The sequence below is a fragment of the Mytilus trossulus genome, chromosome 4, assembly GCF_036588685.1.
Source record: "Mytilus trossulus isolate FHL-02 chromosome 4, PNRI_Mtr1.1.1.hap1, whole genome shotgun sequence".
Taxonomy (NCBI): domain Eukaryota; kingdom Metazoa; phylum Mollusca; class Bivalvia; order Mytilida; family Mytilidae; genus Mytilus; species Mytilus trossulus.
Genome location: NC_086376.1, coordinates 91654632 through 91667310, shown reverse-complemented (window position 1 = coordinate 91667310; position 12679 = coordinate 91654632). Strand labels below are relative to the sequence as shown.

Genomic DNA, 12679 nt, shown 5'->3' with positions numbered 1-12679 from the left:
TTTTTCGTCTTTAGTTGGATCTTAACCGGAAGCAGTATTGTTTGGGATTACAGTTGTCTCCCTTGGAAAGTCCAAGAAGGAAGTTTTAGAAACTTTTCAATGTTTCTTCACTGCATTCTACTTAATAATGGTTATCCAGAACATTGCACATACAGAATATGACAATAATAATCAAGAATTGACTGTTTTAAGTCGTCATTCTTTTGACAAACATGGACTCAAAATAGTTGGGGCTGTTTCAGTTATTTTCGTTCAACCACTTGGTAAGAAATTATGTGAATAGCTCTTCCTTGACTGTGACATACAAAACAATCAGTTCCCCTTTCTAATTCGTAAAATTTTTGTATTTCTGAAAAACACACACAATTTTATATGAAAAGGATGACTCGCATAATTTCATTACAAGGCCAAAACTGGCAAAAGAAAAGTATTCCTGCGTGTTTATTTATCGTAGTCTGGTTTTATGAATTTATGTTTTCAACAGTCTTACGTTTTCGACCTTATTCTACATTCACTACCTGTATGCTGTGAATGCTCCTGTAATGTTATTTTCGGTTGCTATACTTAGTAACAATAGCAAATGATACCATACACATGCCACATGTGGTGAAGATTTTCTAAATAAAGTTATTATTCAAATGTTATTATTAAGTATTTACAGTTCTTTATTTTGATATCTCATTTTTGTACCATTTTTCTAATACCAGTTTAACTTTCCAAAAGAATTGATTTAAAATAAAAATAAAAAATCTAAAAATATGGCAGAGCCAGAGGTCTTTTTGCATGCAAGGTTAATTTCAAAGTCAATAAGGCCAGTGTTTCCGCTGGCGGTCGCATTTTGGCAATTTGCGGAAAAAATAATAATTGTGGCGATAAAAATTCATCTTTTGCAAAAGAATTTGGCAAAAGAAATATATATAACGATTTATTTTTCTCCATCTTGAATATTTTCTTTTTTTTGGAGTTTCTCACACTTTACCCGTTCAGACAATACTCGGAATTCACCTTGACTTCAATAAGATTTGGACAGAAAATCAATTCTCAGATTGATTAAACATACATGTATACCATGTATACTGTAAACAAATAAATCTGAGACATAATCATTAGTCTACATGTACTTCTCCCACAGTCTTCAAAGAATCGCTCGAACTTATATATCACTTGGTGGAGCTTATATTTATATATGCATGTATTTCTTGATTAAGAGTTGTGGTATATGATTGTCAATTTGACAACTATTCAACAGCATGAACAAAGTCCAAATACACATGTACTTCATGGATTCATTTATTTTCGTGGGCATACATGTACATGTACAAGTATCAATTGCAATTTTCATGGATATTTGATTTTGAGGAATTTTAAAGTCTTTATACCGGTACATCATTTTACATGTACACAAATGTATATATGTATTTGTATACAAGCCTATAGAATATACATGATATATGACTTTGATTGAACATTGATATTTGTAGTTCATCTATAGAGCAAATTCAATGAAATTTGATCCCTCAAATTATAGCTAATGCACAGTATTGTGGATTTAAAGAATTATAAAAATGTATATGACTGTACAGCTTCATCGTATCATATTGTCATCTGTAAACATTCACCATACCGACTCAAGCAAGAAAATCAATCTCGTTGAGATGATCAACAATAATCTATAAGTATAATAGTCCCAGGAAGTTTGAAAAAAGAATTATCATGTAGGATGTGAAGTTAATAGACCACTTTCGAGTTCATCCGTCACCGGAAAAAACTCGTCAATTATACGCGCCTTTATCATCGTCATTTGTGCGTTTAGGGGCGTCATCACTTCCTTCCAATGTTGAGCGAGTGGTTGGAAAACTATAATTCTATATTGTACGAATTATTCGGCAAATTGAATTCTCAAAATTGACAATCAACACTGCTGTCATTAGGGAAATGTCAGTAAGTACCTACAGAGCAACCATTATTTCTAGTTTATCCTGCACAAAGACGATCACTAAGACGCTTGATGAACGTAAATAGTGCAGGGATACAGGCGAGCCCCTCTGTCTGGTAAATGACGTCATAAAGGCGTGTATAATTGACGAGTTTTTGCCGGTGACGGATGAACTCAAAAGTGGTCTATTCATACTTTGTTTTCAAATATCAAAATAAAGGGCTGTGCAGCATATTTTCATATCATATACCTAGAACTTTTAAGAGTTTTAACTTACACTAGTATTCTGTACTAGGTACGGATGTACAGGTACCGTGTATGCATACCTTGACCTTAAGATTTTTCTGTAAGAGCTATCTTTGTCCTGGTAAAATATGTCCAGGCAGACATACATTTCTACATTACTAGTAGTAGTAGAAAAGTCTGTAGAGTGTTTAAATTTTCGTGTGTGCCTGTGTTTCCAATAAAAATGTTACAAGACTTGAAACTAAATCATTTAAATTGCCACATATTTAACATTGCATTTTTATAAATGATCTCTATGGGTAAACTTGACAATTTTAAGGCCAAATGTTCTCCACTAAAAAGTGACTTTACAGACCTTTGAATTGGTTCATGCCAGATATAAATAATATATCAATGCTGGTCGAAGGCATCATTAACATAATCATTAATATGATCTACAGATTACCAACATCCCTACATACATGTAGGATACAATGTCCATTTACAAAATATGTTGTACACACTTTTTTTCTGAATGAACCCTGCTCTTCAAGTGTAAAGACACAGAGTAAAGTTTGTCATATTATCAGTCAGGGGTGCTACTTAAACAAGTGATTTCATTATCACCTATTTCAGTGATTTTATTAATTCACTTATCACCTATTTAAGTGATTTTGGTGTTTCCTTTGATCTTCAAATGCTAATTTCATTGATTTTCCATATTTTCACAAACTTTTCTATAATTTTCCCACATAAATCAATTATCCCTTTTTCTATGGATATTAACTTCACCAGTGCGCTTGAGCAGTAAGTTAGTGCGCTAAAGCTTTGAAAAGTACCCTTGAGAATTGTTCTGTAATCAAATATTCATTAACTACTCTGACTATCAGACAAAGGTCAACAATATTAGGTAACCTGATTGGTTTTCTTCAGAGTTAGAATGATATACTTCAAGATTATGTCCTGATCTACAAATTATTCCAGAAAATGCATATTTTAAATAAATTGTAAAAACTGACAGGCTTATCAAGCAAAAGACAATTTCTAGATGTACATTGTTGTTTTTTCAATGGAATTCTAGTCTTTTTACCAATAAAAAAATCAAGCTTGTTAGAAAAATATCAAGAAAAAGTTATAAACACTTATTGAAGTGATCTTCTCAAATTACTTGTTTCAGTGATTTTAAAACGTCTGTGTCTATTTATAGATTTTTAAAAAATATTTCAATGTCAAAATCACTTGAAGAAGTGATTCTGAAATCACTTGTTTAAGTACCACCCCTGACTGATTATGATTTAAAGCTTTCAACATCAATTTCAAACAAATGGTTTGAAACTCTAAATGCAAGTGTTCATGTCAAACACTCACATGATACCAAATGGACTTAACCTTTTACAGGAAAGATAAAACCCAGGATTCTGGTAAAAAAGTTCTGAGCAGGAAATACAAACATAAGATTTTAAGTAGGATTGAAAAAATAAAATAAAATCTTGCTGGTAAATACAAATAAAAGATTTTTAGGCAGACCAAATTTATAGGGTCTGTTGGTAAAGGGAAAACAAACAATATTTAAGTTAAGCCTTATCAGATGCATCAGATTTCAAACTTGTGTATTAAAAACTTTCAAATATGAATCATTTTCATTGCAGATGGAAAGAATGAACAGTTCCAGTGGCAGAATGAAGATAAAGTGTCATCATCACTTTCCGTCATCACTTTGCCAGGATCTTTTACACAGACAGTTGATGGCAACAAGCAAAGAAACCTTGACCTTGATAATCCAAAAGGAATCAATCATAATGAATATAGATCAGACTTTGTATCTAAGGAAGGACTTCGTCATGAAAACAAAATCCCTGCAAGTTCATCAGGAAGTATTGGTGATGAATTTACAAACACTCATAATGTTAGTATTATTGATTTCTCCAAACAAAGACTTGAACCTTCATTGCATTCAACACCATTTTCAGAGAATTCTGTTAACCAAAATCAAAACAATTTCAAATCACAAACTAATATGGTGCCTAGTATTTCCCCAAAGAGACCTTTAAATCAATTAACCTCAGCTGCAGTTAGAAGTGTCCTTAACCCAAATGTATTAACCAGTATTCCCAAACCTGTTCCTATGTTGTCTCCAGTTCTTCAAGATAATACCCAGATTCCAAGAAAAATTCCTAAAACTGTTCAAATGATTGCAGGTGAACAGACATTGAATGCTGTAGAGGGTCAACATGTTCAGAGACATAGTTCTCCTAATATACCAAAAGTTGTTGACGCACCGCATGAGAGAAGGATGTTAAAGATGAAACCAAAGTTTATGAGAATTAAATCCCTGGTTGTCACTAGAGATAAGAAACAAGATGTTTATTGCAAACTTTGTCAACAGAAGTTGGATTCTTGCAATGATATTATGGTACATTCAGACCAACATAATCTACATCTTGCCTGTTGTGTTTGTGAGGCAAAATTTGGATCCTATTGCAACATGAGGCGTCATTGTATAGGCCATGTTCAGAGTATACTTTATAAGTGTTCTCTATGTCACTGTGCCTATAAACGGAAAGACAATCTAAATACTCACATAAAGAAACATTACACAAGTGGTGTTAGTAGTTGGAGGTGTCAAGTTAGAAATTCTTATCATCGTTCAATGTCACAATTATCCAAAACAAATACTGTTGCTAAGCCTAAAGTACCAAAACCACACATTCTGAATTCATCAAGAATGCAAACTCACACTGCATCAATAGCATCTTCTACTTCTTTATCTTCAGATCAATTTCCTTATCAGTTAAATACACCAGAGAAAAGTGGCTTTGAAGTCAGAAATACTCCGGATCCAGATTGTTCATTGTTAAACCTTTCAGAAAATCATATCGATTTAACCTCTGATGATGATCTTGTAGAAGTCGAAAATGTTCTAGCAGACAAGCTATCCTCTGGACTGGGAACTTCTGATCAAACCAATCCAGTGTTTACAACAGAACCATATACCCACACAGAGATAGAGGAAATGGAAAGTAATGCAAGTGAATTGACTACAGAAAACCAGTCTAACAAACCTAGCTCTAGCTCTTCCGATGCAGAAAATCTTCAAGAAAAGGGAATCGTGGAACCTCCTAAACAAATAATGAACTATACTTGTAGCTCATGTAGTTTGCACTTTGAACAAATCGACCATCTGAAGCGTCACATTGTGTCTTTTCATTCAGAAGAACTTAATCCTCGTAATGACACACAAAATAAGGGAGATAATTCAGTTATACTGGAATCTGACATAAAAACGGAAACTCACGATACCAGTCAAGACTCACAGATCATAGATATTGGAAAACTAGGGGAGTTTTCACACAATTTAGCAAAACAGTTAGTTGAAAATGTTCAGGACAATATCATGCATGTTGAACATTTAAATATAGGTCATTATACTACCAATGAAAATAGTCCAAAAAATTCTCAGAAGAACTCAATATATCATCCAAACTTGGGCAGTTACTCTGCAAATGAAAATAGTCCAAAAAGTTCACATAACAGTGCAATCAATCATTCTGAAGGCAATGCACAGATGAATAATAGACCAATGAAAAAGGGCCGATCAGGCACTAGTTTAGGTTCTGTGACACCAATATGTAGGGTGTGTGGCTTCATGTTTAATGACATACAGACAGCAGTCGACCACAAAATGAATCATCCTGCAGAGATACCGAGTATGTTTGGTTGTACAATATGTAACACAGACCTTAGTTCACGAGAATGTTTACGTAGGCACATTAGAAGTCACATGGGAGAAGAGCATCGTTGTTCCTATTGTCATTCTAAATATAGTCGACTGGATAATCTATACACTCATATGAAAAACGCTCATGGATGGGTAAAAAACAAATATGGCCAATTTGGAAATGGTTGATATTGTGCAAAATGATGTTTGTGATAATTATAGATTGCAGGATGCTTTATCATTATCTTATTGTTGATGTACACTGATTTAATTACAACATTTTTATAGATAGCTAGCTCATGATCAACTGGTCTGAACTGTCAGTGTAAGCAGTTGTGAACTTTTATATTTATCTTTTTTATTATCCCTACTGAAATAACAAATCAATTTAATTTAAAATAAAAGTGATAAAAATTTCAATATATACATGAAAGATAATATAGAGGAAACATGATAAGAGAAAGAATTTTCATCAGATTCCTAATTCCTGTTGATGCATTTTACATTTGTTAAGAAGGATTAATTGAAGTCTCCATTTAAAAAAAATGCCTATGCTCTAGTGTTGGTCCTAGTAGAACCAATAAGTACAAAATGAAGATCAATCTCGATCTTACCATACTTATTATTGACCTTCTTTGAATCTATATATTGGTCAATCAGTAGATATCAGGATATTAATAGAAGTTTTTATAAAAAGTCCTCACTTACTTTGATATAATGAAAAAATAAAACTTTCAGAATACTTTTTAAAGTTCCTTTGAAAAAAAATCTTTACACAATTTACAATAATGATATACTTAACAATACTTTTAATATAAACTTTTTTGCTCTATATGCTAATTTTTATGGTATTATTTTTTACACCAAAAGTTTTTAGATTTGAAAAGAACAATTCTTATACATTTAATAAGGCAGTTACTTTTTTAATACAAGTGTCCTTGAAGACTTTTTTTATCATATCTTTTGTTGATCAATTGAATGATTTAAAAAAAAATGCAGTTTCATTTGCATATATTTGTCAATAATACTGACAATGTTGGATGTAATTTTAATTTTAAAGCCAATTTATCTATTAAAATAAAACTTTGACAGCAGCAATGTTACAATGTAAATGTTTTATTACAATCAAATCTGCTAACTGATGAAAGATGTACATGTTTTGTAATTTTGAGAAATTAATATTTTTTTAACAAGAGTTACTTCCCATTGTATGGTAAATCTCGTTTCACTAGAATATGTTGTAAGGGTGACACAGTTGTCTCCCATGTGAGAAATATAAATATCCATAGTCTTCTGTAAAAAAGATTTTTTTATCATCTGAAAAATCTGCAGTTTTCATATGTATGGGGAGAATGAATATAGCAAGAAATGGAATAAAAGGGGAATGATGATTGATCAAAACATTTCATCAAAATTATTTAAATTGTATAAGGTTTCAAAAAAATCAAGACATTATTCTGTTTTGAAAATAGTTTAAGTTTAAATGCATATAGTATAGGGAAAAAACTCAAAAAGTAGACAAGCTACAGGAATACCCTGTAGTTAAAATATGAGAGTCAAATGCAAGCATTTTTCAATTTTATTGTTATTAGTTACAGTTACAAAATTAAGTTATTGTTTTTGTGGTTACTTTTGCATTTATAATGTGAAATTGTGTGCCTTTCACATAGAAATGAATGAATTGATGTCAAAATTTGTGCAAGATTTAATAGTTACAAAAACGATGAATACACTTTGCCTTTACAAAATAGATGAATGCAAATGAAATTAAAATAAAACAGAAAACCAAATCATATTAAAGTTTTGATATAACAAACAATTGTCAAATATATTTAACTGAGGACAAAAAGGTTAAAAAACATTTCTAAAATTACGGGAATAAAACTTTGTTCAAAATTTCAAAATCAGTGTTTTCTTTTAGATACTAGTATAAGATTGATTTACTATAGCTACAAATTCAGACTCCAATTCTACCATACATGTACAAATGTATTCTTACCTTACATTATTTTTGGAAAAAAAAGTTTTTAAATATATTGAGGTATAAATGTATGTGATGATTTAGCTTTTATATGTGTGTGCTATTGCACTTTTTTATGCATTGTTTTTCATAAATATTCATATATAAATGCTTGATGCATAATGATATCTAGAATATGTGTTGTTTTAAGTTAATTATATTTATGAATTATAGTCTAAATATAGTGGAAGTCTAAAAGTTCTACTTACAACATTTGAAGTACTTAGTATTGAGTAAGGTTAATGCTTACCAGTATGTAAAAAACTTAAACTTATTCAGGTTTATATTGAGGAATAAAAATTTAAATACATGTACCAGTATAAATGTTTTCAATGTTAATATTGATGTGAAGGAAATGTGAAAATCAGGTCAGGCCATCATGAGAGACACAACAACCTATACTAAAAGTCACCTGGTTGAATAATGCAAGCTTAGAGGTACATAAAAAAGAGAATTTGTTTTCCAAGTTGGAGTATATATATATATTGGTTTAATATAGACACCAAATAATGCTGGTCATTACCGGTATATATTGGTTTAGTATAGACACCAAATAATGCTGGTCATTACCGGTAACTGGCTTTTAAAAATCAACAATTTGAGGAAAGAGGAACCGCATATCAATATTTTGTTTTAAAGAAGAGGCAAAAAAAATCACGGATAAAATACTCAAAGAAAAAAAAGAAAACAAGACTTCTGCATGAAAGCTATGTATGAGTATTACACTTTTAAATATTGAAATACCGGTAGTGTATTCAGGTGACAGGCCACTGAAAAAAGAACAGATGCTTAATTTAATACATAGACAACACAGAAATGTAGGTAAAAAACTGAATCACAAAAAACAAGTTCAAGTAACCACTATTGTGTTTTTGCATCTGTGACAAAAGATAGAAGACCTGAATATAATTACCTTGTATGCAGATGCCTTAAGTTACAGAGCTAGGTCAGACATGACCATAGTCCTTGACCTCATTTTCTTGGTTCTAGGACTGCATGAAAAAATGTAGTTATAATCACTTATTATAAGTAACAGGATAGCTATACAAGCATTTGGTATATGCGATCCTTGCATGGTCCACATGTCTGTCAGTCAAGGTTCACATGCCCTTGACCTCTTTTCATGAATCAGTGATAATAATCAAGTTTAAATTTTTTGTTTCAAGTGTGTATCTTCACACTATAAGCAAGTCAACTATATTTTGTGTATAGAATGATTGTTATGTGTGTGGGTTGCCATGTAATCTGACCTTGACTTTTCATGGTTCATTGGTTAATGTTAATGTTTTTTTGGATGTGCACTCAGTGTTTTATTCCAGTTTGGTCTTTTTTTCTCAAATACTATAGCAATAGTTCTACCTTTTGTACTTTATTTGGTATATGGAATTATTGTCAGGTGCACATATCTGTTTGGTAGGATTCATCTAACCTTAACCTTCTTTTCATGGTTCATAGTCAATGTTAAGTTTTATTTTTTGGGGGTCTATTTAGCAGGTACTGTATTATATATAGTATATAGAATTATTGTAAAGTGTCCTTGTCTGACAGAGTTCATCAGACCTTGACCTCATTTTCCTGGTTTATTAGTCATTGTTGAGTTTTGTGAGTATATAATGGTTCACAGATACTATATGCAAATTGTCAACTATATTTGGTGTATGGAATGATTGCAAGGTATACATGATGTCTGGCAGGATTCATCTGACCATGACTTAATTTTTTATAGTTTACTGATTAATATTTAATTTGATACACCTGTCTTAGATCTGCATTACATTTCAGTGTTTGCACTCTTCTTTAAAAACATGTAATACTAGCCCATTTTGGTAATATAGATAAGATGTTGGCCATTGGTATCTGTACCTAATACCTATAGTTGCAAATTTTGAATTAAATTGACAGAACAGTCCAGAAAAAACAAGAACAAATGTTTTTATGCCCTAATGGCAAAATGTGGGGAGGCTTACTGTTTACCCAGTCAGTCCGTCTGTACAGGTACATGCTGTGTAAAGAACTTTAATAACTTGCAAGGTTTTAGTACATATATTATACTAAAGGTGTAGATATTTTCAGGATCTTGATTTTCTTTAAATTTTCCACATATAATAGGGAGCTGGAACTTGGTAATTTTTTTATGAACTTTATGCATGTGGGGTACAAGGTATGTTTGGATAACCCCTTTAGTTTTCATAGGAAGAACTTTCGTATTTTGTATGGTGTTATTCAATAATCAGAAGTTGAATCTACCGGTACTGTTAATTTTCCTCAAATGACAGGATCTTAAACTTTGTTGTTTTAGGTTAAGTTACATGTATGCATGCAGGGCATATATTTTGTCAAGACTGAACTCCTCCTAGCAGAAATTTTAAAAGCTACTATATCTATACTATTAAACAAGAAGACCTCATTTTGGGTGTCGCTTCTCTTCTTTCCACAATTAATTGATTAACATGCCTCTGTGTCCTATAGGTTCAGTGCATAGTGTCATTTGTCATCTATTCATATGATTATTCAGATTGAGTTATTTTTGGAGAAAAACGAGAAAAAAGTCCTCCGGATATTGTCCCGTCATTGGACGAAATTTAAGTCAGATAAGACTTCCGGTTTGCGTTTTTCTGTATACTTTGAATATACATATTACAAAGAACAAAGTGTATTTTTAGAATTCTATCTGCTATTTTTTCAAGTTTACTATCCACGGCAGTCCAGAGTTTATTAAATAGAGAGGGTCTGTATACTATATCAATGACCACTATGGCCCGATGAGTAAACTTAGAATTGAAAGTAAATACACCATATTTATATAGTAATGAATGTTCATAATATACAGATAAGTGCTAAAAATATTCATGTGAACTTTTGATACCTTTCTGAAATTCTCCAGTCATTAAATCTTTTACAAAATTCATTAATTACAAAAAAAGAAGATGTGGTATGATTGCCATGTTGAGACAAGTCACAGAGTTTATTAAATAGAGAGGGTCTGTATACTATATCAATGACCACTATGGCCCGATTAGTAAACTTAGAATTGAAAGTAAACACACCATATTTATATAGTAATGAATGTTCATAATATACAGATAAGCGCTAAAAAATATTCATGTGAACTTTTGATACCTTTTCTGAAATTCTCCAGTCATTAAATCTTTTACAAAATTCATTGATTACAAAAAAAGAAGATGTGGTATGATTGCCATGTTGAGACAACTCTCCACAAGAGACCAATATGACACAGATATTAACAATTAAAGGTTCCCGAACAACCTTAAACAACGAGCAAATCCCATACCGCATACTCAGCTTTAAAAGTCACCGAACTGACAATGTAAAACAATTCAAACCAGAAAACTAGCGGCCTTATTTATATACAAAAAATGAACTAAAACAAATATGTAACACATAAACAAACAACAACCACTGAATTACAGGCTCCTAACTTGAATGTTCATAACATACTAAATGTATGTTCATATTAAATTGATAGAAAACCAAAAAATGGGAAAATTGGAATTAAGGAGGAGGGATAAAAAATAAAAGCATTTTCCTGTCGCCAATAACATATGACTTATGATACTTTTGCTGAAATTCTCCAGTCATTCAATATTTTACAAAATTCTTCCAACAACACTTGACATACTTAAAACTATGCTCTGAATGCCCGCGATTTCGCGGGTGTGTTCTAGTATATTTTATGCAAGAAGATGTTAGCACAAATATAAAGGATTTGCATGTTTTCTTAATTATGCATTTTCTTTTGTACATAATTCTTGTTTGAATTTGTTTTTCATTTATCATGTCATGCCCTTTATAGATTACTTTTCGGTATGGATTTTTCTCATTGTAATAGACCTATGTTTGATAACTTCTACATCATGCAGTCTGTGGTGGTAAGTTGTCTCATTGACAATCATACTACATGACCTTATTTTTGCAAAATTTTACCAGAAATTTGAACATAAGCTATTGAAACTATCTACCATGAATGCACCACATACAAGTATATCATAAACCTTTCATGATATTATTGGTGAGGGGGGTTGGAGGGGTCCTAATCCTGAAATCCTGGACTTAAAAACATGAAATCCTGAGGTCCTTAATTTAAAGAAATTTAAATCCTGACATCCTGAAATTAGAAAAAAGAATTCCCAGATCCTGAGAGTATAAATCCCGAAATCCCAAGCTTATAAACACCTAAACCGAGTTCCAATTAAGGTCCATTTCCTCATTAGTTGCAAAAAAGACAGAAAAAAGAAAAAAGGAAATACAAATAACAACATATTTAATCTATATATATATAACAATACTAAATATAATTGTAAAAGTTCACAACATAAATATGAGAAATATACAAAAAAGATTATGGAATGTTTACAAATATAAATAACAAATGGAATCATTACAAAAAATCATCATGGAAAATCAAAGAAAAACATGGAAACATGTAAAATAATAAAAATACAATGGATTTTTTAAGATTTGTTGACCAAATAAATGAATCTATATATCACAAAATAATCTGCAGTGACTTTCATTTAATAAGTATGCAATACAATATTACTTTCATCAATCAAAGTACATATATAGGGAATATCAGATTCATTGACAATTGCTTGAAATCTTCCCTTTTTTTTTTAGACTTTCATAACTCTTTTTAGAGTGGCTCTTGTTTTATATATGCAAAATTGTAATATTAGTTAAATGTTTTTTGTAGTCCCCAAAATACTAAATAGTTGATATCTAATTGATTTTGCGACTTTTGATTTAGATTTTTTTCATA

At 31.2% G+C, this 12679-nt stretch overlaps 1 protein-coding gene across 1 annotated transcript; it reads left to right on the top strand.

The window, feature by feature from the left end:
- The first annotated feature begins 14 nt into the window (after positions 1-14).
- LOC134716296 (uncharacterized) lies at positions 15-8204 on the top strand. The gene is made up of 2 exons (XM_063579193.1): positions 15-263; positions 3811-8204. The coding sequence occupies exons 1-2, from the start codon at positions 128-130 to the stop codon at positions 6066-6068; spliced, it is 2394 nt and encodes a 797-aa protein (XP_063435263.1). The 5' UTR covers positions 15-127; the 3' UTR covers positions 6069-8204.
- Positions 8205-12679: the final 4475 nt, after the last annotated feature.

What these genes read in the sequence shown, in the direction of transcription:
- LOC134716296 (XM_063579193.1), top strand. Translation starts at nt 128, where the DNA reads ATGGTTATCCAGAACATTGCACATACAGAATATGACAATAATAATCAA. An exon ending in TATTTTCGTTCAACCACTTG is followed by an intron (nt 264 to 3,810) that starts GTAAGAAATTAT and finishes TTTTCATTGCAG; the next exon opens with ATGGAAAGAATGAACAGTTC.